Here is a 26,247-nt window from a genome sequence, read left to right as displayed (position 1 = left end):
TGGTGGTAGGTAGTGGAGCGGTCGTTCGCTTGTAGTATATGCAGTGGCGTCAGCAGTTTAGCAGCAAAATCACTGTTGAAAACATCACACATCTGAGAGTGAAGATTGAATGTCTTCACCTCCCCCGATCTTCAAATATGGATTGCACCTAGAAAGTGCTCATGCAGTCCTCTTTCACCCTCTAAATTATTGAGTGCATACATGCGATGTGTTTACTTGGCCTTTGTCCATATGAATAAGTAATGCTGTGTCACGCACAGAGCATGTAAGGAAATATAGAGGCCGGATGTTTCCACACAGCGAAGAGGGAGGGAATTTTGTGGAGACAGGTGGTTAGAAAAATGTAGCACTGTCTGACCTGTAATTATATACTTTAATGTTAAGTACCTGTCCTCAACAAAAATGACCCTCTTTGGTATTTACTGCAACCAAGCGCATGTTTTGGATTATGTCTTGGGTCTAGAATTAGGACTACAATTTACATTGCAGTCAGAAGCCAAAGTGCGTAGTTTATAATATCAAGCACCTGTCCTCTGCCACTGTCTACGATCATAGAATTCTCATTCTTTGGCGTCTGATTGCAATTATCCATGTGGCAAAGGAGAAATGTTGCCTTTCCACCAAGAACACAGTAGGCAGAACAATGACGGAGAGAAAAAGAAAAGTGACATTTTCAGACCCCGAGCTACAGGCCCTGACCGACAAGGTGCAGAGTCATTCCTCAAAAAACGGAGACATTGAATATCCCAGTATGGCAGTGCTGTTGGTGTTTTTAAACGCACGTCTTTAAACTGTAAAAGAAGATGGCTTGATTTAGAGCGGAGGTCACCCCTTATACATTATTATTAACGCTGATCTATGTGAATTGGATTGTTTTTGCAACTAGGCTCATTTGCATAATAAGAGCCAAATTTGCGCCAAAGTGTCTGCATATTACCCAATTTAAATATTTACCAATAGGACAGGAGCACAGAGACTCTATTTGCTTGCCAGCGCAGTTAGGGGTGCATTTCACCCTTTTGCAGGTGCTTTGGAAATTACACTTTCTTTTGGTCTTATTTTATGCAGGTATAGCGGACGTAAAAGATGGGCAATCTTTTTTGTGAATTCACCCCTCAGTCTTAACATACAACCCCTCATACACAGCATGTTAAATATTAAAGTGACAGATTAAAGATTCAAGTGGTTCTCCACAATCCAGTGGTGAAAACCAATACATCTGCTGTTCAGCATCATGTATGACATAAGCCTTAGCAGGAATGTCTGTTAGCTGGTTTGAGATCTGCAGAGGTGTCTAATGCTTGCAGGCTCGATTATTCAGCGATTGACCCATTTACTGGAGGGCTCCTGTCGTGTAATTCCCCGCTCCACCTGACACCCCAATCCACCAGACTCGGTGTCAACCTGCTCAATTTGCTGTTCGCTGCTCAAGTGCTCGTCAAGATTGTCTTCCTCACCTTTACCCCTGCTCTCCGAGGTTGATGATAAAAGTACTTTCCCGCAACGTTTTAAATGTAAAAGGACTCTTTCTGTTTGTATTTCAGGGAAATCGGTCCAAGATCTTGCACGATAGTGTTATCTTTGCCAGCCTGTGAATATATTATATAAAGGCCAAATGGATATTTTTTTTCTCCATGTGGACTTGCCAATGAAAGGGCAGTCACATCATCAGTATCACTTGCATCCGCTGACTGACTGTGTATAGTCAATGAGCATTATGATAGACGTGTCATAGCATAAGTACTGTACACAGTATCTGGATGACTGTGCTGTGTGTGTTTGTTGCGTCTGTATATGTGTTTTTCACCCGGTTGCCCCGTTTCTGAATGGTGACTTGAAATGACTTAATTGAATAAGCACTGATACTGCCACTCCGGGTCATTAAGTCGGTGGCACAAGAGTAAGACGGCGGCTTCATGACTAATTATTGTGTTGGCTACCTCATTCCTCAGCTCTTTGCACGTGTTCATGTTGTGCATTTGAATGAGAGAGGGAGAGAGAAGAGTGGCATGTAAGAATTATTTAGGGGGAGAATAGATTTCATGACATTCATTTAAAAGATGAATGTCTTTTCCCATGGACTTACTTTGTTATTGTTTGATAAATATTTCAGTGACTCTACTCCAGTAAAAAGGCAGTCATTTCCCGGCCTATTGAAATGTGCAGCGCCGCACTTTTTCGCCATCCTGATTGGCAGCAGCAGTCGATGCCACGATGGAAAGTCATGTTCACAAATTCCAAGCAGGCGTAGCCATCTGCCTATCGATAACCTGAGCATGTTAACCCTTTAACCTTGCGCTGCTGCGTGTCAACAGATAAGCTCTAGACCTCGATGTCTCCATCAGCCTCATCCCTAATGAGGCCTGCACTTAGGTGGTGAGTGTCCTCCTCTGAGCTCAATCTCTAGCAGCTGTCGAAAGAGGGAGAGAACAAGAGAGGATGGAATGATAAGGGAGAGAGCTATAGAAACGTTGCTGCACGACTGTCTTTGTGCGTCACCATTATTCATGTCCTCCACCATTGTAATGTAAAATCACCCCGATCTATATCCCGTGTGGTTTCAAGCAAGCTTTCAAGATCAAAGCTAGAGGGCACGTTGGGCTGACAAAAAAATCACAATCATCTTCAACCACTGGAGGGCACCCCACCTGTCATTATGTGTACATGTTATGTTATATTATTGTGAAGATGGATTTGTTAACTGCAGGGATTTGTGATGTAGAGAAGCTGCCGTAGAAGGTTTGCCATGCATTATAGATCCAGAAATGATTTTGTTGCCTTCTGTGTTCCCCGCTACTGACCCACAATAGTACGTGTGAAAAACCCAGTCGGCGGTGTGGTTGCAGGTGTGGAGGCCTGCCTTAGGGGCCTCGATTCGGGTGACTGAGTTCAAGGTCTTTGCTGTCAAACAGCATCAACGATTTAGAACGCTGGGCACCATGGATTACTTTGTGGCTTTGAGATAAAAAGCACTACAAAGAACAGTATGTGAAAACATCCTCAAGCACAGACACACACGTACACGGCAATAAGCAATATCATTGATCAGGACAAATTGTGGAGGGTGGGAACATCAGGGAAGCAATGAATTGGAACAATTACAAACATGTTGAATTAACCTGTAATCGGACTTAACAGACTGTTTTCAAAGGTCGGTGCAAAGACACAGCAGACCAGACGGTTTCACCTTGTATTTTGGTTTTGTTGAACGCAGTCAAGCTGCTGTGTTGCCCCGTCGTGGACAGCGGCGGCGGTGGCCTCTGTGTGCCGAGCGTGTAACCAAGGCTGACACGTTTGAGGAGGCAGCAGTCACCCTCTCCATTAATTCCAGTCAGCTACAGTATACTGCAACTTTTTTTTTGCTGCACTCAACAACGCACACATGCACATACGTCTGCAACACACACACACACACACACACACACACACACACACACACAATCTGTCTCAACGTACAAATTCACCCAAAACATGCCCTAAAAAGGATATTTTCTGCTTCTGTTTTTTGAAAAGTTGTGCTTTGCCAGTGATAAGTGAAACTGTACACCGAGAACTGGGAGGAAATAGTTTTTCCCCTGCGGAGAAATCGGTGGAAAGTGTTTATTTCAAGGGTTTCTCCCTTAGATAAGAGATGACACAGGAAGGAGCAAACATCAGAAACGGGGATTATGACCAAACTGCCTCCCAGAGGGAGCGAATGATGAAGTTTTTTTTTTTTTTTTATGTCTAAGCTGGGAGCTAGAGGATTAAAATGACAGGTATGCATATCAAGAGAAGATCGGGTCATCCTAGTGAATGGACACTCAGTGCTGAGAAGCTGTGCAAACCCATATATGTGCATACAGGAATCTACAAATTCTGTCTGGCATTACATTATTCCCTGGTTTACTCTTTGCTTATTGCGTTTCTGTCTCCTGGATCAATAAATGTCTCTAATGTTTCAGTGACGAGTTGGTTTGCCTTGTACACTCTTCACTGAAGGTGTTGAATTGCATGTGAGCTTGTTATTTCAAAGTTATATCACTATTACTCAGGGCAAACAAAGAGCAAAGTTAGCCAGATAACATTTAATATGTTGAAATACAACGACAAAATATACCCACCTACTGCCTCCAACAGGCAGTGTAACATAACTTCACTTACACAAAAAAAAACGTGTGCTGAAAAGGAGCACAACTGATCCCAGTTATGATTTATTAGGACCCAAGATTCAAATAATGTCCAAGTACAGTTGGCCTAATTAGAACATCAGTCTGGTTTCAGCCGTGTTTAATTCTGATCAATATTTAATATTGTATGCTCCTTACAGCCTATATAGTTGTAACTACAGGTTTTCTCCAGAGCTTGCCTTTTCAGCCAATTAGTGTCTGGCAATTCAGTAGATGTATTGGTGCATGATAGATTCACATCTATCATTCACATCTAATATATAAGCTAAAAGTCATGAAAACTAGTCAATAGTATTTGACCACATCGCCTTCAAGCATCTAAAAAAAAATAATGATTTGGCTTATTAGGAGTTCTGAAGTATTGGTTTGTTAAAGGCCGTTCTTTTGAGCTTGGTTCAGGTGTGATGATTTTTTTTTTTTATATATATATTTATGTATTTATTCTGACTGTCCCGTCTATCTGTGTGTGTCCAGTGTTGCAAGTAAATACACAATCCAAGATACACAAGAGACTCTGTGTAGCCAATGTGTTGCATTAGCCTGGGGAACTAACAGTCCGTAATAGATGGAAGTGAAAAAGTGTAGCCTCAGATCTCAGGTCTGTTTCTGGTCTCAGGTTGGCAGTACCACTATCAGACTGTTAGACTGTTCAGACTTTTGCCATCAAATGCTGTACACGCTCTAGGGATACTTGATACACCTTCTCCATTTTAGTGTATTAACTGAGCAACTCCTTGAAGTACTGTATGTACTATAATACCGTGCTCAAATCTCCAGTGAAAACCTTGATCTCCGTGTGGGGAAAACACTTCTGTGCACCGTTGCTGTTTTTGCACACATAATGCATGAGCGCCTCTGCAAATATTTAGTAAATACAGCCCAGCATTGCCTGGTGGCTTTGTCTGTGTTATACTTATACGCCAGCATCTCTGACTGTGTTTGCAAACCGTGTACGGTGCTGTCAGCCATAGACGGAATTGCAGCCCAAGCCATGTATCTCTTATGTGCAGGATAAGGCCAAGAGAATTCTCTCCCCAATCTGTTCCCTGCAGATTTCTCATTGTTGTTGTGTGTTAATCTCAGTGATAACAGCGAGGACTCGGCGCTCCATATCTGGAGTTTAAATCGATAGGCACTTCCATTTATCGAACATAGACCCCAGCAGAGCGTCACAAACGGCTTATGTCTTAAATAAGCTGTTATACAGTGCGCTATCGGTCTTTCTGTTGATCTCTCTTTTTTTTTTTTTTTTCATACACATGCTCACATTAAGTGCTGTTCCCTTTCACGTAGGCTTTGGATAAATTAGATGTGATTCAGCAGGCATTTTAAACACTGGGGCGTCTCATACCCTAGAGCTCTGCAATCTGGCTCCCCAGAAAGATGATGACTCCTCCTTTCTCTTTTGCTCTCCCCTCTCCTCTGCTAACTTTCTCTCCTGCGCCGTGCTCCCTCCCCCTCTCTCCCCAGTGCTATTGTTGGGCCCTCATTGCGTATCGAAATTGTATTTAAAATCCTTAAATCCTTGTCAAAATTTTCCCTGTGTGCAGGAGATTACTGTGAGCCAGTATTATTCTGGAATAGCTTTAGCAGACACTCTCCCTCCCCACCAACCTTTGAGCATGTACCCTGATTATTACCTTCACAATGGCACGTAGACACAATTTGTTTTCATGTCCCGGTAAACCTGTAAATCACCTTGTGAAGTAATAGTTTGCGTATTTGAATGCACCACAAACCGGTCTCTTCCATATTGTTGTGGCTCAGTGAGAGTAACACGTTCCGGGGCCAGTTGCCCGTGGCCTGAGGTCAGGTGGCCCCTCATAGACATCATGGCTGAGGTGGAGATGAGCCCATCTGGCCCAGACAGCTGGGTCCACAGCTGGAGGGACAGACAGTGACAGCTGACTCCCCACACAGCGCGAGGCTGCAGAGAAGGATGGATAGATGGCTGGAGGAGGTGAGGGGGGGAAGAGGAGGAAAGAAGCAATAGAGAGGCGATAAGTAAAGGTGCGAGAGAGAAAGAGGGGAAAAGCTTGCCAGCTTATGGTGGAATTGAAGTGGTGGAAGAGATCTACTCAGCTTGGCAGGTGTCACGGGTAAATGTGTTTCGGTACAGATCAGTAATTTTGCTCTTAATTTAACTTTTGCACATGACCTAGCAATTGCACCCTTTAGTTAATGAATTGTGTAAAGTATATAAGGGATTCTAACAATAACAGCATTGAGTATGTTTACGTGTGCACTAATATTCCAAATATGATAATATTCCAGAATTGATACAGTTATATTCCGTTTGGATATTCCGAATAAGGTCTTTTTCCTAATGTAGCATTTTTCGAATAAGACGTGGGATATGCCAGTATTATTCAGGTTTTAGGAGCATTCTTTGGACACGTATACAGCGCATTCAGAATATGTGTCTCAATCAGGGTTTTTACCGCAATTTGCAACGGTTTACGGCCAGTTTACAGCCAGTTTATAGCCTAGAAATCTAGACGCACCCTAGTGGCAGCAAATTTATTTTGCAGCCAGGGTCAGTCTAGGCACTCTCCGTTGGCTTGCGAGCTAGAAAAAACCAATTTTGGTCAGGCCTATCACATCGTGTATAGAGTCGGTGGGCGGGGCTTATGGTTGCTGCTGCTGGGAACAGCAGTCTTTTGGAAGACTTGGGAGTTAAACTTTTCTTTGAGAAAAGAACAAAGAACGGGACAGAAATCATTCTTAAAAAAGGAAGATGTGTTCGGAGTTTTCCCGACCGGATACAGCAAAAGTTGAATGTATCAACTAACTTCACTACCTTCTTCGTTGCTCTGCCTGGTTGTAGCTCTATCCTATTGCGTGCAGAGGGAATTTGAAAGACAGGCGTTTATCCCGCCCCTCGGATTGAACCCTGCCAATGGTGAGTTCCCAGACCCAACATCTTGATGTGGGTCTGGCTTGTCAGGCTAGCCAGTTTAGGGCCCCTAGCCTATTTAAAGCTTACAGTTGGTGATGGTCAAATGAAGCTTTGCGAACCACTGTCTTTATTTTCTGAGCTCACTAGATGGCGCTCTCTGTTCAAGGAAAAAGGTTAAAGGAATGGAAATTCAGTGTGTTTTCAACCCTTTGTTGAACAGAGAGCACCATCTAGTGGGCTCAGAAAGTTCGCGAAGCTTCATTTGACCATCACTACCTAACAGTCAGCTCTGTACGTTGCCATGGTTGTTGTACACAATCCAACCAGCCAACAGTTTCCAAGATTGTAATCTTCCTGGCAACTTTTTTTTTTTTTTACCATTTTGAAAAGCAAAAATGACTAATTCATGATCACAAATGAAGAAATTTGAGAGCATGAATTACTGACAAACTGCATATTTTAAAACGTATGCCTGATGCCACCATGGCTCTGTAGAGATCTGCACACGATTACTCTAGTGCAAAAAGTGAAGAGAAGCTTGTTTGGAGCATTGACTGAGGCCTTACCCCAGGGTGAACCACGCTTCATCTGTTCCTCTGTTGTCAAGACAGTACATTATTTTGACTGTGGGTGGGGGTGGGGGGGGGAACTGATGACAGCACCCTGAGGGGCAAAGCCATACCTGTGCTGTTTAAATATTTGACATCCCAACCTTACTGATAGAGATCAGATCTTTGTAATTACCAACCACCCAATTAACTAGGACAGCGAGTGCTAACATAAGATTGGAAGACAATGTCATTCTGCGTATGATCATTAGTGGAATCTCAGGCTTTTACGGTGATGGGGAAGGGAAGACGGGGGGCAAAGAGAGGAGTAAGTGATTTATATTTCTTCCTCATCTCCTTGCAGTCTCCCTCTCCCTCTCTTCTTGAGGATATATCATTTCACAGGATTAAGATGTGTGCAACCGGCTCCTTCTTCCAAGCGAAACGGGAGACACCCCCTCTTGCTGGTTATCTCTCCTCTACCTAGCTGAGGATTCTTCGCACATTTCCCTTTAATCCCTCGCCTCTAATTACTAAACATACTCTCCCTGCTTCCTTCCTGTTTGTCTTTCATCCTGATCACTCTTTTTCATCTATAACCCTTCTCTGTAAATGCTTCCAGCATGCAAGCCAGTGCGTTAAACCTCTCTTTCATTATCCCTCTCAGTTCCTGTAACTCTGGTATCATTATACATCATACAGATGCATTCATCTGACTAGATATTCATAGTTTTCAATGCTGCTGAAGCCACAATGCTGTTAGTGAATTCCTTTGTCCATAACGCTGTACTCTAATGCGCCCATCAGCTCTGTATAGATGGCTTAATATTTAGCTTTCATTCACCATTGTGCTCTCTTTTGTGGCTCACTTTGAAGCCATTGTTGGGTAACTGTACGCATCTGATTACCGGCAGGATAATTGATGCTGGGTTGGTGGAAAACCAATAGATTTTAATTACCAAACCTCTCTGAGAGCAGCATATTAAATAAGTGAATAAACTGTATGTACTGTATTCCATTACAAGCCGCAATCAGGCTGCTGGCTACTGTCTTTGCCTGCCCTATACAATATAATGGCCACACTGTGTACTGCATATGTTACATTTACTTTATATGACCTGATCATGAAGGTTTTATTTTTTTTTCGAGAATGTAGAGTGTATCGGGGCTGCAACTAACGATTATCTCCATTGTCGATTATTTTTTTGATTAACCGATTAGTTGTTTGAGCTATAAAATGTCAAAGATGACGTCCTCTAATGTCTTGTTTTGTCCACAACTCAAAGGTATTCAGTTTACTGTCACAGAGGAGAGAAGAAAGTAGGACATATTCACATTTAAGAAGCTAGAATCAGAATTTCTACTTTATTTTCATTAAAAATGACTACAGTATCAGAAGAGTTTGTGATTAATTTAATAGTTGAAAACTAATTGATTAATAAATTAATTTTTGCAGCTCTAGAGTGTATATTTGAGAATATCCCGAATTGTTTAAATGCTTAAAAATATATATTTCCACATTTTCTTTGACAAGCAACCTCTTTCAGTCTTGCTCTCTTAAAAGCAAAAGCAATGGGATGACAGCACTGGACCACAAAATCTCATATCAATCAGTCAGACCTTATTTATATATTATACATGTAAATGTGGCACACACATAGACACAAATATACACATATAACACAATATCCCCCCCCCTCAGCCCCATTAACCTACCTACCGACCCACCCCTAAATCGACAAATATTAATTTCCTTAAAAAACAGGGCTGAGGAAACGCCATCATAAGTGAGGAAACCCCAGACAAATAAAAGATACCTAAATATATAAATAAATAAAAGCTCTAAACAGTGGCTAATATGTACATAAACTGTAGATTGTTAAAAACAATCCATAAAATACAGATAAATAAATAAGTAGAATGAAAAAAATGTATACAAAAATTATAATACTAACTATAACAAACTAAGTATAAAGAAATAAATAGACTTAGATGAAGAAAGTGAATAAATAAGTTGTTTTATTCAAAGGCCTGACTAAAAAGGTTTGCGGTGTCTGACTGTGACACCGCTGACCACAGTTTTGCACCACGACCATAACCATGATATTTTCCTAAACTTAGAAATTGCTCATATGAATTGTTGCCGTCTTGACGATAGTGTCCCCAGAGCCGAAAATGCTCAAACGGGTCATATTGACAGGCCGTTGCAAACAACCTATTTTGTTATTTAGGTATGAGGACTGTATACTTTATTTAAGAAGAGTTTATTTAAGAATTAGTTACACAATGTTTTCCTCCCATCTTACTATTTTGAAAGATAGTAGAAAGATTTAGTAAGTTGTCTCGTCAGCTACACTATCATTTCCCAGAAGTAGATGGCCCTTTGACCTGGCTGCTGGGCGTCTCAATATGGATTCAGTCACTTTAGCAACTGTGGATTTCTGCTGTCGGATGAATTTCTTTCTTTTAAGAATCTAACTATCTGAAGACTGTGCATTGATGAGGCCCGTCTGTTTGTATTCCCGACAAACAAGGCTGTTTGCCTTATAAGTTTGCCGTATTCAACAGCACACTTATATAAGCGTCCGACATTGGGGGCTAAGTCTGGAGGAAGTTTCCCCAACAGTGCACTTACGTAAGCGGCTAACATCAGGGGCTCAGTACAGGAGAAGGCTACTGAATAGCACAAACAGGAGACGGAAGTTAAAAATTTATGGCTTGCTTTTTGTGTGGGGCCCCACTGTGCGAGCATTCAGAGATTCAGCTTGTCCTACTTTCTTGAACTCACCCAATGGAAAAATCCAAGCCTTTCCTCCTGCTTTGTCTGTTGGTGTCATGTGAATAACTGCTGGCACTTTTTGACTGAGGTCGAGACATTAACGTTCAAAGCCATGTTGCTTTCTTGTAAAAGAAAAAGAAAAAAAAAAATCCCCTCTTGCTTTGTATTTATGTCATCTTTGCTTCTTGCATACGTAATTAAATAGGTATATAATGGCAGGAAGGTTTAGGCTCAGGATTAGGCTTTGATCCTACATCTGCCAGTTAACTAATCCCACTTCCTCTATCTATGACCTCACTTCCCCTGAGGGATTTTGGAGTTTGTAGTTTCATTGGCGGAATATTTAGTGGCAAGGCTTTTCACTTCTGGGACAGGGGTGTTGCATCACACAGAGCAGTAGCAGTGACAGGACAAGTGTGTCTGTGTGTGTGTGTGTGTGTGTACTGTAGTGCAATTAGTATGGATGTGTGTCTGGAGGAGTAAGTGTTTTCCCCTGTGTGTTTTTGTGTGCTCTGTGGGGGGGGTAGTGGAGCAGCAGGTGTTGGCAGTCCTCTGTGTCTTTCATCATAATGAGTTCCCAGTCTGCACACTGTCCTCTAAAGGAAACAGTGACAGTGACTCATAATGTCTCATAATAAAACAGCACATATTACATATACTTTGATAAAATGTAGTTTTTTTAAATGGTTGTTTCATATAGATATACTAGATACAATTTGCATTTTTTTCTTTTTATTTGTGTTCTTTTTTTACAAGTTTTCTTACTTTTCCCAATCAGTTTTGTGAAATCCACATTCTTTTTTTTTGCAATGGTTTTCTCTAAAGACAAATACAGTTAAATGTGCCAGTATGGCTGCATTGAAAATAGCCTTTATTCCCAATCAAATCAAACAATCAACCTGATCAAGACTACAAGGCTGAGACACATGTGGAATAGTTTGAAAAGATATACAACAGGTGGTTGAGATATACATGTGATGAGGAACTGACATTGTATTAATCCGCTTAAAATGTAACCCATTGGCGGTCAACAATTAGCTGGCAAGTATGCAGCTGAAAACAAGCACGAAAAGAAGCAACGAGTGCACCAGCCCAACGCATGCTGGATTTGGACACAATAGCAGAAACATCTGTACAATGTAATTAAGTTCATTTGAATAGACTGAGACGACCACCGTTAATTTAATAAATATTTGACATTTCAGACAGACGATCTTTATTATAAGTTTTTGTTCACTTTGTGTCAGGCCAGATTTAACTCTTTTGAGTGCATAATATTATACAGAGCTCCGTTCCGAAGATTGTGATGTCCGGCGACATGTTCCGCGCAGAAACTCGAGCGAAGATAATGACCTCTTCTGAAGAGTCCACCATGTTTTTTAATCCTCCGTGTCCTTCTTGGTTACTTGGGCCGGGCGGGTGGTGCACGTTCACAAAAGCCTTGTATCATGTGGACGCTCCAACAGTGTTGTTGTCATTACTCTGAATTTCTCATGGGGGCGACAGAAACTACTCACTATAGCTTTAAAGACAAATGATTACCTCTGGAAAACATCTTAGCACCCCGAAGCCAAAGGAGGAGACTGAGAGTTAGAGAATGGACACGCAAGCTTTTGGATTTGGACACTGTGTTGTTGCACGGATTCCTGGAGGATTTGTAATCCTTTCTCTAAGTTCAGCAGTTCAGTCTTGGTCCAAGATCGGGACACGTGTCCCAGTCACCCTGGTTGTCACATCCCCCTCACCCTGACAGCAGCTAGCACAGCAGTCTCCCCTGGGATGTTTCCACCTGGCAGAGCTGTGTGTGTGGGTGTGGGTGTGTGTGGGTGGGTGAGAGCGTAAGTGAGTGAGTAAATCAGTAATAGTCCGGTCTCTCTTCTCTCCATCACTGCAGAATACCTGCACTGGCTTTTCCTGTTTTTGGCCATTTCTCTTGCTTCTTGTCTCCTGCTCTGCTCCCTTCCCAGCTGACATCTCTATCGGCCATGATTTATCTGATACACAGTCTTCCTCCATTTCTCTCTTTCCCTCTGTCTCTCTATCCTTTCTCTCTCATACCTTCTCTCCTATTGCAATCAAATGTCTACATTGCCCGTTGCGCTGCTGGCATCATATGTTTCTCTCACTCCTCTTAACGGTCATGTTTCCTTGGTGTACCCACCTGTCACTCTTCCTTTTTTCTGTCTTGCCTACACCACGTACCCCACCTTCTTGAACGGTGTGCTTAGTAGTGGTGAGTGCAGAGGAGCCAAAATACAAAAAAGAGGAGAGAAGAGAATTAAGAAATTATGGGAGAGAATTGTGTTTGTCTGTACAGACGATAGAGGGCAAGCATTCCTTTTTCAGTTTGTCAGTAAATAATCCAATTGATTGTCGGGAGCTCCGGTATTTAGCGTGACTTGTGGATACACACACACTCACCTGCTAGACAAGTGTGCCACTGCTTTACATACTCCAGAGGGTGGGCTTTCTGGCAGCGTATTAAGAAACTGTGGCTTCTGTATATGTGTGTGTGTGTGTGTGTGTGTGTGTGTGTGTGTGTGTGTGTGTGTGTGTGTGTGTGTGTGTGTGTGTGTGTGTGTGTGTGTGCAAACAACAAACCCAACATGCATGTGTGACTCCCATTATTCTTGTGTGCGTGCTCTCCTCCTTCAATTCTCTTCACTCATTCCCCTCCCACTCTCTCTCTCTCTCTCTCTCTCTCTCTCTCTCTCTCTCTCTGTCTGTCTCTCTCTCTTGCTGCTCCAACCACACACACAAACACTCTGTCTGTCCCTGCTCCGGTCTATGTATCATAGTCACCGTCTGTGCATTCAAAGGATCCGAGTGTGTCCACGGTTCTTTTTCGGCTCTATTTCTTTGCCCCTGACTCTTGGTTTTTGCCCTGCCCAAGTGAAAAAGCCATGCGGGTGTGCCTTTGGGGGAGGTGGCTGACTTGATCGGAGGAAAAGGAGAAGGGAGAAAACTGCGCGGGCAGAAAGGATGCGCTCGTTGCTGCAGCTTCTGATTCAATTAGCATGAATTTCACAGCCGAGGCAGCAGCGGCAGCAGCATCGTCAGACTCTCTCAGCGAGCCAGCAGCAGCACCCCGTGTCGGAGCCCCATCGAGAGGACCAGCGCTGGCTGCTTCTCATCTGCGCCCCACCGTGGAAAGCAGCGTTTGAGGCGGGGGGGGGGGGTAGAGAATCATATTCTCAAAGGGTGAAGAGCGATCACAAGTGGGACAGATCTTGGTTACTAAGTCTAAGGATTTTGGGGATTGTTGAGCTGGACTCTGATGCTGGATCCGAGCTTTGGTTTTGGTTTAAAAAGGTGTCTTTGTTGTGCCGTTGTTCGTTCCGTGACCCATATTGATTTAGTTTGTCAGAAAAGAGGAGAGGGAATTCAGCACCGCCGCACTTGGAAATAGCTGACCGTTCTGTCCTCCCTCTCGCCATCCTTTTTTTTTTTTTTCTCCCCGGTCCTATATTCTATTCATCCATCCAATCACTTGTTTTGCCGTCTCTCGGCTGCAGACTGAAACAGGATTTGGCTGCTCCTTCATCTCAGCACCCCTTGCTGCTGCCCCTATTTCTTTCCCTCTCCTTTTTGCACCCTGGTTTTACTCTGATGTATGTTTCTATCCCACTGCTCTTCGTTTAAGTTGTCTGCAATAAGCTCCGAAGGGATGTCGGGAGTCTTTTTCTTTGCGACGGAGGATTGGCTTATGGGAGGAGAAAGGCTCTGAAGATCTCCCCAAGGCGAAGGAAACCCTGTCGAACAATTAACTCCAAGAGCTGTACACAAGATATCTTTCAAGGAGCTAAGATGGAGTCTTGTGTTTACTGAATCGGTGCTGCTAAGCTGTGATTATTTGTTTTAGAGTGCCAAGGAAGTTGCCTGTTGGACAAAAGAGGTTAAGTTTTCTACAAAAGGGTTGAATTGTTTTAGAAGAGGAGTGGGGGGGGGGGTATTTTTGTTCTCAAGGATCCAGTCAGAAGCTTTCGGATATCGACACTAGACTGTTTTTAGGATTTTTGGGGTCTTTCTTTTCAGGAAGGATTTTGTAATTTTTCTTTTCTTTCCAATCAATTTTTGGGATTTTCAAACAAGGATCTTTTTTTTTTTATTATTTTTTTTTTTTTTCCTTCTTGGCTTATTTTTGTAATCTGTATATTCTTTTCCTCCCCGGGCTGGAAAGCAGGGGATCATGGGCCCTGGATTCATTTGAGATGTTCGCATCCTGTTTGTGTCGTATGAAGGGGAGGGGCCTTTTGTTCCTTTCAGGCCCCGCCCCCATGGAGCAGGTAGTGGAAGTGGAGGTGGATGGAGGGTTGCTACTGGTACCCAGGCCAGCGGTGGCGTCACCAGTTGTGTGGGCCAGTCCGGCCTTCTTGTTCAGACTGGTGCTCTCTCTGGCACTGCTGGTGTTCCCCTGCCCAGCCGTGGCAGCCCGAGTTTCCTCCTCCCTCAGTACCACCCACCACGTCCACCACTTTCACAACAAGCATGGCACTGTGCCCATTGCCATCAACCGGATGCCCTTTCTTACACGTGGGGGCCATGGTAAGATGATCTGTTTCTCTTTTGATACACTTTTCTGGAAGTGATTAGCTAATGTTGCCCAGTTCTGCTGAGTTACATGCGAAAGTATGTGTGCGAGTTTGACTACGGGACTCACATGGACTCAAGCGGTCAATGGGAGTTAATTTTCTTCAAGGGGTTGATTTGTGGTGGAAATAAGCTCTAAGTTGAGTACATAAGCCTAGGCAATTGGTTCATCCATCTATTGATCTGTGGAAAGACTGAGAGGAGCCAGGCCCGGGCGACCATAGGCCAGTGTCTTGATTCATGCCCCCCCCCCGAATTGGCGGTTGATGTTTCAAGAGGCAGTTCCCTTCTGGGCTTTTTGCAGCACATCTCCAGCCAGCTGGGTACCGCTACTTGCCTTTCAAGCTCGGCAGCCATCTTGGGTCTATTGATGTATTGAACTGTGGCCAATTTAAATTCATGTAATCACCACCCATAGTAATTGTTGACGCATGATGGCAGCCACTAAAAGAGAATGGCCTTGACTCGTTGTCGAGATGCTAAATCTCACATGTTGTGAGTCATGGTACATTGTGTGCCCAGGAAAATCCATTGATAATTGCCTGCACACTGCTTATTCTGTCCTACTTTCTACAGTATATGTCTTTGGCTCAGTGCTCTGTGGTGCATCAGTTGCTGCGCTGTTCTTAGCCTAAGCTGTCAGGGACAAGGCAGAGTTTCACTCTGATGATTCTTTTGATGTTCCCCCAACCCGAGCTTTTTCCACTCCAATTTTGTCTTCTCTCTTATTACTCTGTATTTATTTCCCTTGCTCTTTTTCGACACCCTGCACATACATTACTTTGACAAGAGACATTAATGGCATTTATTGATTCCTCAGCAAGTTCATGCTCATGTTGTTCCATTTGCATCCACTTAGTGTTTCTCCAACAAACACTACGTCTGTCTGTCTGTCTGTCTGTCTGTCTGTCTGTCTGTCTGTCTCTACCTCCTTTCCCCCCTTTCTTCTCACTTGCCTCAGTATACCTGTAATCTCTTTCAATCAATCTGGTGTCAGATGGCTGTCGTAGCCCTTTTGCGGCCGATTGGCACAGACATCATCAGTGCACAACCTCGTCCCCGGTGCTCAGAACTTCATTGGATTTACGGCTATCCATATTCTCCTCCCAGCCCACAGCTGCATGCACACAAGTCCTCGCAGCCAAAGTGTGACAGGGTAAAAATGAGGGCCAACCTGTGTCATCTCTTCTCAATGACAATGACCACACCTTTTTCTAGTGTTCGTTGGGGGTGTAAATGTTCACAAAAACCTTCAATTAATTTGTCTTTTCATTCTGAGGTCAATCTTCAGTTGTTGATTTTCTTTATTCTCTGATTCATTTTCAGAGACAATGAAAACAAGACATTTATATTTATATATTATATACATTTAATTGGATTCTATTGTTAAATAATCCAATTTAATAGCCTGTCAGAAAATAGTTTCTTATAATACTAACAATAATGTCAATTAACGATGGCAAATGCCCTTTTTGCTTCAGTTTAAACATAGAGAGAATGGCCTGCTTGTCCCCATTGCATTGGGATGTTTATGTTTGCTGCTTTTTATGTTGTTATTTTAAAGTGAACTTCGATTGGAAGCTCAAACTAATGTCCTGTTCTCATTGCTATTTCTTTTTTGTATTCCTGCCTCCTCTTGTGTCTAGCTTGGATAACTGGATTGCAACTCTCACATCTTGAGTTGCTAAGCTATTTAAATTGACACAATTAAGGAAATGATATGTTAGCCCTTTGAAAAGGCAAGGCTAGATTCAAATGACTAACTTAAAACCCAAGCTCAGGCCGGGACGCCACCCCGCGCTCCACCGGCCTGCCCGTCAATCTTCTGTGTTTGTGCTCACATGCTGCAAGTTTGACAATCATGCATAAAGAAGCACATGTGAGTGATAAAGCCGCTAAGCAAAAGCAATATGGAGGAGGCATTTGGTTGGTTGGTTGGTTGGCTGTAGTCACTGTTGTTTTTCCCCTGGCAGTATGCTGTAGCAGTTACTAATGTACGCCTACACAGCAAAGACTGCTGTTTCTCATTCGCTTTGTGTTGTTCTTAGCAGCACACTTTCAGCATTTTCATTATCTACCATAAGACAACACACGCACATTAGAACGCTGCTCTTGTGTGGGGAGTCAATTTCAATCGCCATCATAAATACTTCCATTACAGACTAGCATATCAAGTCCTTGTCTGAAATACCAGCTCTCCGTGTATTGTCAACCAAGTGGCACGGCTTATTACCAACACTAATACTCCTCTCAGTGATAAGAGCCCACTTGCTTCAGAGCCTGTTTGGTAGACAGTTTCGCAACTGGGTGGATTGTCACAACACTGTAGTGGAGCCTTTGCCACCACACACACAAATACACACACACTACCACCTCCTTTGTCAAGCCTCACCTCGGCTCCAAAAGCCTCAGAAAGCCTTCCACCTGCCTGCGCAGTATGCTAAGCAAGCCAGACTGCCTGCCAAGAAGGAAGGCACCTAGCATCCTTTAAGCTGTCACTGTGGCCCTAAACCCATTGCTGGGTTTTAGCAAATTAGGTCTATGAGATTCAAGGCTCAGGCCTTACCTGCTGCTCTCTTCCCACTACGTCATTATTATGCTCCGTTTGTCTGGACGAGCTCCTGGAGGCCCATGCTGCACTCACTTGCTGGCCCACACCCACCCATGTATAAATACACACATGCAGCACAACATATATGATTGCAACATCAATGTATTTTTGTATTTCAAATGGACTGAAACGACAATATATAATGCTTACATGTTGCATGTTTGCCACATAGGACAATTAAATGGGGCTAGGTGGAACCATATTGTTGTCATGAGGCGCATTCTTTCTGCTTTGTGCACACATCCCCCTACATGTCTATAAAGTTATAGGTAACCAGTAGGGGCCCCAGCCTAGGACCCGCCATTTGCCACTGATTAAGGATCTCCATTGTTACCATGATCCGCTGTGATGGATGAAAAGCTGCCCCATTCAAAGCCCCCTTTCTGTCGGTTCAAGACAGCGACCAATTGCAGTCCTCTATATGTAAAGCAGTTAATTACCGTCTATTCAGATGCAGCAAATTCTCCCCCACATTTCTCTGATTACAGCTAATTGGAGAGCCTTGACCGCTGAACTGTGGCATTTCACTGGGCCATCTTCCCAGTGATAATGTGACTTCTCAGTAGGGCTTGCAACAAGTATTCTAATTTTGAATATGTATTTGAATTGTAAAAGAACAAAAATACATTTGTTTATGAAAGTTAATATTCGATTGTGAAAAGAAAGCGGCTCACCTATCTGCCTTGCACGTTCTTCCATGGGCCTGTGCCAATGTACTGAATGCGCTGCATGGCGGGAGTCACATAACAATGCTTTCAATGACTGAAAATGAAATGTAACGTTAGCTCAATGAGGAATAATTCAACAGCCGTAATGATGGCTAAAAATCGGCCGCAGATAGAGTGATTTGCACTCCAAGCAATCTGTAAAGATATAGAGAGAGAGAGATCTACAGTCTTTTAAGTTAGGTTTTACGGTACTATTTTTTTTGTTGTCATTATTAGTTATGTAAATCTTTTAAAGTGAAACTTTACCAATTTTTAACCAGCTCTGTATCACTGCCACACGGGCAGTGCTGCCAGATGACCCGGTGGACTTTTGTCCGGCCGGTGAGTGAGGAGCTTTGGCCGCTGGTGGCATGGAGGGAGGCCACACGGCGTTCATCTGCATGTACTGCCCATGCTGCAGTGACACAGAGCAGGTTGAAAAATAGATATTTGGCCATTTTTGAAAGCCATACTTCTCTGCCAACCTCGCATTGGCTTCTCGCTTAGGTCCATGGGGAATGTGCAGCTTCGTGTCGCAAGGTATGGCTCTCTTCTGTCAGTCTGTGCTTCATTATGCTGTACGGATGTGTTGCATTTGAAGTGCTTCTTCTGTTACTTATGAGATATTGACAGTACATGCATGAATGCACTGCAATTAGAGGGAGATTGCACTGAGGTGTGAACTGCCTACATCATTCCAAATATAGACCAATAAGCTTTGCCCAGGGCTTGTGTGTATGTGTGATCATCACTCTTTTGCACCAGTGGCACGACAGCGGTTTTGTTGGTTTGTCTGGCTTTATTCATTGCTCATCTACAACATACCTTTGCATACTTTCCACGACCCTGGATTGGAGACAACGGGAAAAAATTTTTGCCATGCGAGGTAATCCACACCTGAACACCCCACTGCATAGGGCTAAAGGGATTAAAAAGCTAATTTTGATTCAGGATGTCTTTGATGTTGTAGACGGAGCGCTTCCAAGAGATTTCACTGCAGTGTGGATCACTTTGTCCTTGGCAGTGGATGGAATTTCCACTGGGGGGCTTCCAGGAGTGGGCCTGGTGGGTTCATACATGGGTGTGCATTTGAATGTGCCCTCTAATGCGCACAAGTTTGGATATTATGGAAATGCTCTCGTGGCATCTTCCGCAGTGGCTGAGGGCTACATTTCAAGAATCGTCAGCCTCATTCACATCTCGCCCTGCCCTTTTTATAATTGGTCACCTAGGAAACCGAGGACAGACTCAAACCCAGATGTGTTTGTGGAGACAGGCAGGAAATTGGAGGTTGGCCTTCATCACCTCAGACTATCAAATGATTTAAGATTGGAATGCGTCTCCTCTATATTTATATAGGTGGGCAAACACATTTTTGTCTCAGTGCATGCATTGTCTTAGTCTGGCAGCGCTGCCGCTAGCTTAGCTTAGCATAGTGAATGGAATCCTATGTTGCCAGTTAGCATGTTGGTTTGATAAAGTCAACTGGAAAAAATGCCGAATGGACCCAATAAACTGCTGCCCACAGAGTAAGTGATTATTGTAAACGTGACGCATGGGTATTTTACGGGCTAGATCGACCCTTATTAGACCTGTACACACACAGAGTTGCTGCGTGATATCTCTGTGCTCGAGTAGCAGTTCTTCGGCTGTAGCCTACTTCCTCCCAATATAGTCTCAAATCAATATCTGCCTAGGAAATCGTCTAGTCTTAATCTGCATTGCTATTTGTACTAGTTTATCTTGAAACTTACAAAGGAAAACACTTCCATTGTTATCTCTCCAGCAAAGCTTTGTTTACAGCAGGGCTGCTATTGTAAAAAGACAAAAAGACAATCCTATCGCTTTTGCTCATGAGATCTTTGTTAAAATATGAATTGCATGGACAAAATGAACATTGAGAACTGAAAATGAGAGTAAGACTGCTATAAATAAAAATATATTGATTGCATACAAGTGTGATGTGAGATATGATTGCAATGAAGTACAATCAATTACAGCTGGTTTAAATTATGGCAACTATGTTTGTCCACATTAAATTATGAAGTGAAATACCCTGCAAGTAAAGGGTATTTACTTGGCTTGTAGTGTGTGTTATGCTAATTACAGGGTTGCTGTGGTGGATGCACTGACCCCTTCTTTTTTGCGTGTCTTTGGTAATCATGGCAACCCACCTCACAGTGCCCTTAAAGTAATTGGAGAGATATTGTATATTCACACACGTTTGACCTCGCTGGATAAATTCAATTCCCCATTGTCATCTTGGCATGGATTTCTTGAGCTTTTTAACTTGAGCATATAATTACCGTAGCAATTAATTCCAGTGTCAGTGTTGCTTCTGAACCGCTCTATTTTCTCTCCATTGTTATTTTAGCTCTCTTAGTTTCCTCTCCAGTCACTTTACTTTCAGTTTATATTATCTTCTAGACCGTGTCATCTTCTGAGCATTTCTTTTCTGCCTCCTATTTGCTTTGTCACTTCTTTTGGAACCATGATTTCTGTGTGCGCTGGTCCACTTCCAACGGGAGAACAGTCACGGTTGTCGTTTGCTTTGCCTGACTGCGCACGCATACTGACGAGGTCAGTGGTTGCCTACACCCATCCATCCACCCTATCCTGAACAAGCAGGGCCACTTGCCCTCTGAGTCCCTGGGTCCGAGCCCCGTCTTTGCTGAGAACCGCCCAGTGTGTGGCCCTCTCTTCTCAAGTCTTGTCCTTTTCTTTCAACAATGGCCTATATCACTGGTTACTGTGCTATTGGCAAGCTGCTATGTTTGATAATCACCACTTTATCTCTGGGCTGCAGGGGGAGGTCAGGTGCTGTGTGTGTGTGTGTAGGGATGTTGAGCGGGAGTGCTGTTGAGCGCTCTCCTTTGAGAGTCAAGTCACAACCCTTCTCTTTCAGAGAACGCCATTAGTATTCATTATTCTCCCTCCACACCAAATCCAAGGCGCACAACCACATGCACGGACATGCACATCGTGATGAGAAACCGAAAGGACGCCTCAGGTGTTCTGGCCAGTTAAGATAAGCTTGCTGGTTTGACATTTTCTGTCCTACCCCAACACCACTACCCTCGCAACCCCTTTTTATTACACCTGAACGTTGTGTGCTGCTGTGAAAGGGAATCTAAAGTGTGCCAGGTTACACTCTTCCAAAAAGCTGTCAAGACCAAAAATGGAGCCAGTATGTCATCAACTTCAGAGTTGATTTTTTTTTTTATTGTTGAGCTCACCATTGCGGGAGTTAGTTTAACAGGGTTTCTCTTGCTTGGTACTTTTGGCTTTAGGTCGGTGCTTTTTTGAAGTTCATGAAGTGTAATGCAGAAAAGCGGGCGTATCAAGCAGCACTCGGCAGCAGTTGGAATCCACATTCCTGTTGTCTGATACCACACACACACTTGAGCAGAACCCTCAAAGTTCATGCTGCTTGGTTGGTGTATAGGTATGTGCTTGCTGGCGTACAAGTGTTTCTTTGTTGGCTGCCTGGCTTTCCTGCATGAGTATCTGTACTCCCCTGACACCTCTGGGTCGAGGGCTGAAGTGGGCCCAGTGGGCTTGTTGTCATATTGTTTTGGCTATAGATGCTTGCTGCAGAAGGACAGCCTCTGTTTGTTGCTGAAATGTACAGTCAACAGACCAACTGGCAGCCTGCAGAATGCACACGCAACATAGATTTTTAGCTAAACATGTTAGACTGCCAAAACTTAAATGGAAAATGGCAATTTGGATATTACTTTATTCCTATGCCAAATAAGGTAATAAGGTAACACTATACAAATAGTTCAATATATTGTGCTAATTGAAATAACAATAGACATAATAAAACAAGTCTTTTTGGTGGAAATGGTATGTATCCATCTGAAAATCAGCAAGTCATAGTTTCAGTGATTTTTGCATTCACTGAAGAAATGTGTTTCACCTTTTTATCTCCAGTTCTTTAATTTGCTTTCTTGTGTAAAGGAATAACCGTTCTCAGTTTGATTCAGGGTATCTCCAATTCCGCATCCTTCTATGAGTCTGATATAGAGCACAGTTTGAATCTAGTTAGGACAAAATAAAGCTCAGGATAGTTTAACATACACCAGTACCCTGATCACCTCTGCAATTTTCCTACATGCAGCTATCTAGCTTGTGAGCACATCGTGCCAGTGAAATTGATTTGCCCTGTCTTGCACTCACATGTTTGGGCGAATACACGAAATAAGGTGTCATACACGACTGCAGGGGCCAGATAAACGCATTCCGCCCAACACAGCCATTCATAGTTTTTCTATTAAAAAGAAGGACGGAGTGAGGAGAGGGAAGATGGCTCTTTGCCTGGCCGAGGCGCTGAGGATCTTCCTCTGCCTCGGGTTTGATTAATGCCCCTCCGGCGCAAGAGAAGCCATGCACCAATCCACCATATGTCACAAACTAACGGCCACGAATGGGAATGGCATTCAAGCTCTTATTTGCAGGAATAGTGGTATTGACAAAGTACATTTTTCTCATGAATTATATTTTGAAATGAATTCCGCAGCCCTTATCAACAGCAGCAGGTGTAGTTGAATCACAGTTGTTCTTGAGATTTAGCTCTCTGAAAATGTCTTAAAAGTTGGCTTTTAGCTCAGGGGAGGTGACTTGCTTACTCTGTAGTGTGTGTGGTTGGAATGTTCTCTCATTCCCATCCACCTTCCCTGCCATGGCACATGAAAGCACCACAGGCACATCAGTGGGCGTGCATCACGGTGTGGGAAACGCCTTGGCTTTGTAGATGGCAGAGATGTGGGGGCCAGATCTTCAGAGGGTACAGTGATGTAAGCGCACTTTAATTATTAAGCCATCAGATATTAAAGCCGTGCGACTTGGGTGCCCGCGCTAGGATTTGAGTCTCCACTGGGAGTGCACGCCATTAATAAACAAAGTGGCTTGTATTATGCATGACTGATGCTTTGAAAAACCGCCACCTCTGCCACTCTACGCAACCCGAAGGAATTTTAGGAGGCAGAGGAAAAATGCTTTCATCAGCTCTGCAACTCTGTGAATGCAACCCCATCCCACAGCTAACATTCCCCACGTACAACCTCCGATTTCAAGGGGTTTTCAAATGAAGCTGTCCAGGCACTAGTATAACATATTACCGAATATTTTATAATGTTGGGAATTGGACAGATCTTTGCAAGCACGTCATTCATGCTGGTGTCATGCCACACTGTGGGGACATTGACTAAATGGAAGTTTGGATCAATAAATTCTTCTTCTTTTGGGGCCAGAACTATTTCAAATGTAAATAATACTTTTCTTGTCTGAATTATGCTGTTAGTATCTCTATTCTGTTTATAGCCATTATTGAAAAAAGAGAAGAAAAACATCAGTACAACAGGTGGTTATAAACTTTTGAACGTTTTGAACAGTATTGATTATGTGGATTTGAATACTTAATATTGCCAGTTGCACCTGAGAAAAGGGAGAAATTCTTTCAAGTATCTACAATAAACCGGGCATACCATAATTGAGATGATTTAGAAACCACTTTGTAAGTTTAGCGCAATGCAGACGAGCATTGTGGCTTCTGTTCACCGTATTATAATTCGTCTAAATAATTCACCCCCATTGTTGACGGATGTTTAGGAATTCTGACAGCATCCCACTGTGTTTTGACAAAAATCTACTGAAGTAAATGTTTCATCCACTCGATTGAAGTTAGTGTTGATACCTTACTAATCAGTGCTGCGTTAACAATGTCTCGTTTCTTCCCACCTATGGGGAACACTGAATGGACCATTAAACATTTACTTAAAGAGCTGGCTTTGCTCAGCTGGTGTCCCGCTTGGCTCTATCCTGCATTTCATTGTATTAATAAAAAAAAAAAACTCTCCATGGTTGTATTGCCTTCAAATATTTAAATGCAATTTCCTTGACTGAGAGCACTCACAGCAAGCAGGATGTCAGCATCGGTTTCCTTGTCAGCTTTTGTTTGTTTCGTCTGGTTGACAGAGGAGGCAACCCGTGGGACGGGGCAGTGTATGGCCTACGCTTGTTTTGCACCCTTGATTTATTTTTACTGCAGTCCTTTGGGACCCTGATTTCTTGGCTTAATTATTCCTTACAGCTGCACTGTGTGTGCACAGAGGCAAAATGTGATATATTGGTTCAACAGAGGCGTGCATTTCCAAATAATATGTCAGAATGTGAAATTGAAGTTTTTTTGAAGGAGCTTGACATACGGCAACCTCCTGTTGCGTCTCTGCATACACCGTATTACATAAATATGCGTGTTTGCATGCATACACCCACACGTGTTCTACCAGCAGAAAGTTACTTTGCAGAGTTAAAGTGAACTTCAAAGATTCACTCTGCATCTTCATCCCGACACATCTGTGTCAGGGCTCAGATGACTGACAGACGCGGCATCCATCACCATCATTCCCCCCTGCCACTGCCGCTAATGTGCCCACAAGTCATCCCTGCATGCAGCTTCCATATCGGAGAAAGGCGGAGGGGAGCATGAGATATCAGGTGGGAATGAGAAAGAATGGTGGAAAGAGTGGAGATTAGTTAGTAGTAAGGAAAAGAAGAAGAGCTTGCGCAGTAGGGGAGGCAAAGGAAGGTCGGAGATTGAGAGAGGGAGAACTACAGGAGTGATAGAGTCTCAAGACGGTGTGTTTAAAGCCCAAACTCATCTTCTTGCACACACCATCTTGCCTTGACACACTTAAATCTCCTCCCCTGGGCTCTTGGGGGGGCTGTAGAGATGATCCAAGGCACTAGTGGAGCAGAACCAGAGATAGGCAAACCCCCACTACTTCCCACTCTGCTCCACTCTGCTCTGCACCGCTGCCATCTTATCCCAGCCCATCAGTCATTTCACTGCGGAAATAGGTTATTCAGAAGTACGCCCAGGCGACGATGCCATTTGGGGCAAACCAAAGCCACGCTCAGCTTCACAGTTCTGGGCCACGGGGCCATAAACCTCTGCCTTTCAGACCAGTCGTTCTTCTGCACAAGTCGGGATTGAAATGTGCATTGACATTTTTCCTTTTCATTACCACCACTCTATTACACGTGCTATGGAAAAGGCCTTGGCTAAATAAGAGCACCTGAGATCAAACACAAGCATGGAGGGGTCTAACCATTGGCTGACACCTTGAGATAATTCCATTTGTGTGTTGCATTAGCACTAGCATTAGGACTGACTTTCCATAATTACACCGCTATAGAAGATCTTATTGGTCATATCTTGGGTGTGGACCAGGTGCAGCCTGTTCCCTCATGGGATGGAGGAACAGCATAGGTCAACATCTATTCAGAGAGAGTCGAGTCAAAGCTCTAACTCGGAAGTGGCTGTAAACTAGATTGATTGCAATGAAAAACAGTGTAGGCAGAGCATTCCTAATGGTGGTGGGGCAGTGGAGGCCTATTTTATATCCAGCGTCATCCTGTACTTACAGAGAGAGTGGAGTCTATAATCTGTCTGCGACGATAACTGTAATGTGGGGGCCTTTATCGGCCAAGGGGGAAACCAAGAGGCTTATCTCATGGCCTGTATGTAAGGCAAATCACTCAGTCGCCCATCCACTACAAGCTTCAGCCTATCCTCCTCTTCTTCTTCCACATGCCAGCTAATGTTTCCTCATTGGGCAGATTATTGACCGCCAATGGCAGTGCACGTGGGCGCGCTAAGAGGCTCACTGTGGCAGAAAATCTGGAAATGGATTGTTTCCCCGAAATCTCCCATTTTAAACTGCAAAGTGTAGAGTCAAATGTCTTCCTGGAAGATATAACAGGAAGGAATATGACATTTCATCTGCTTATGCATTTATGCTGGAGGACTAAATGGCCCCTTAGCCACATAAATTGAAGCTGGCATCGAACACTTCTCCTAAATACTGAGAATTCACACTTAATTTGACTCCAAATTAATTTAGGCTCCTTGAAATATTTTCAATTAAACTTGTGTAT

General features: G+C 43.3%; 1 protein-coding gene across 9 annotated transcripts in view; it reads left to right on the top strand.

Moving 5' to 3' along the window:
- Positions 1 to 26,247, top strand: part of nrxn2b (neurexin 2b) — a 669,808-nt gene that overhangs the window by 403,552 nt on the left and 240,009 nt on the right. The window contains exon 1 of one of the 9 annotated variants that reach the window (XM_039821637.1): positions 13,155 to 14,940. The exons of the other annotated variants lie outside the window; for them this stretch is intronic. Coding sequence (XP_039677571.1) covers positions 14,607 to 14,940 — 334 coding nt within the window. The 5' untranslated portion in view covers positions 13,155 to 14,606. Of the gene's footprint in view, positions 1 to 13,154; positions 14,941 to 26,247 lie in introns of those variants that run through there. 9 annotated transcript variants of the gene reach the window in all.

Source organism: Perca fluviatilis, chromosome 14 (genome assembly GCF_010015445.1).
Source record: "Perca fluviatilis chromosome 14, GENO_Pfluv_1.0, whole genome shotgun sequence".
Classification (NCBI taxonomy): domain Eukaryota; kingdom Metazoa; phylum Chordata; class Actinopteri; order Perciformes; family Percidae; genus Perca; species Perca fluviatilis.
Note: the sequence above shows the minus strand (reverse complement) of the source record. Positions and strands in the feature narration are given on the sequence as shown.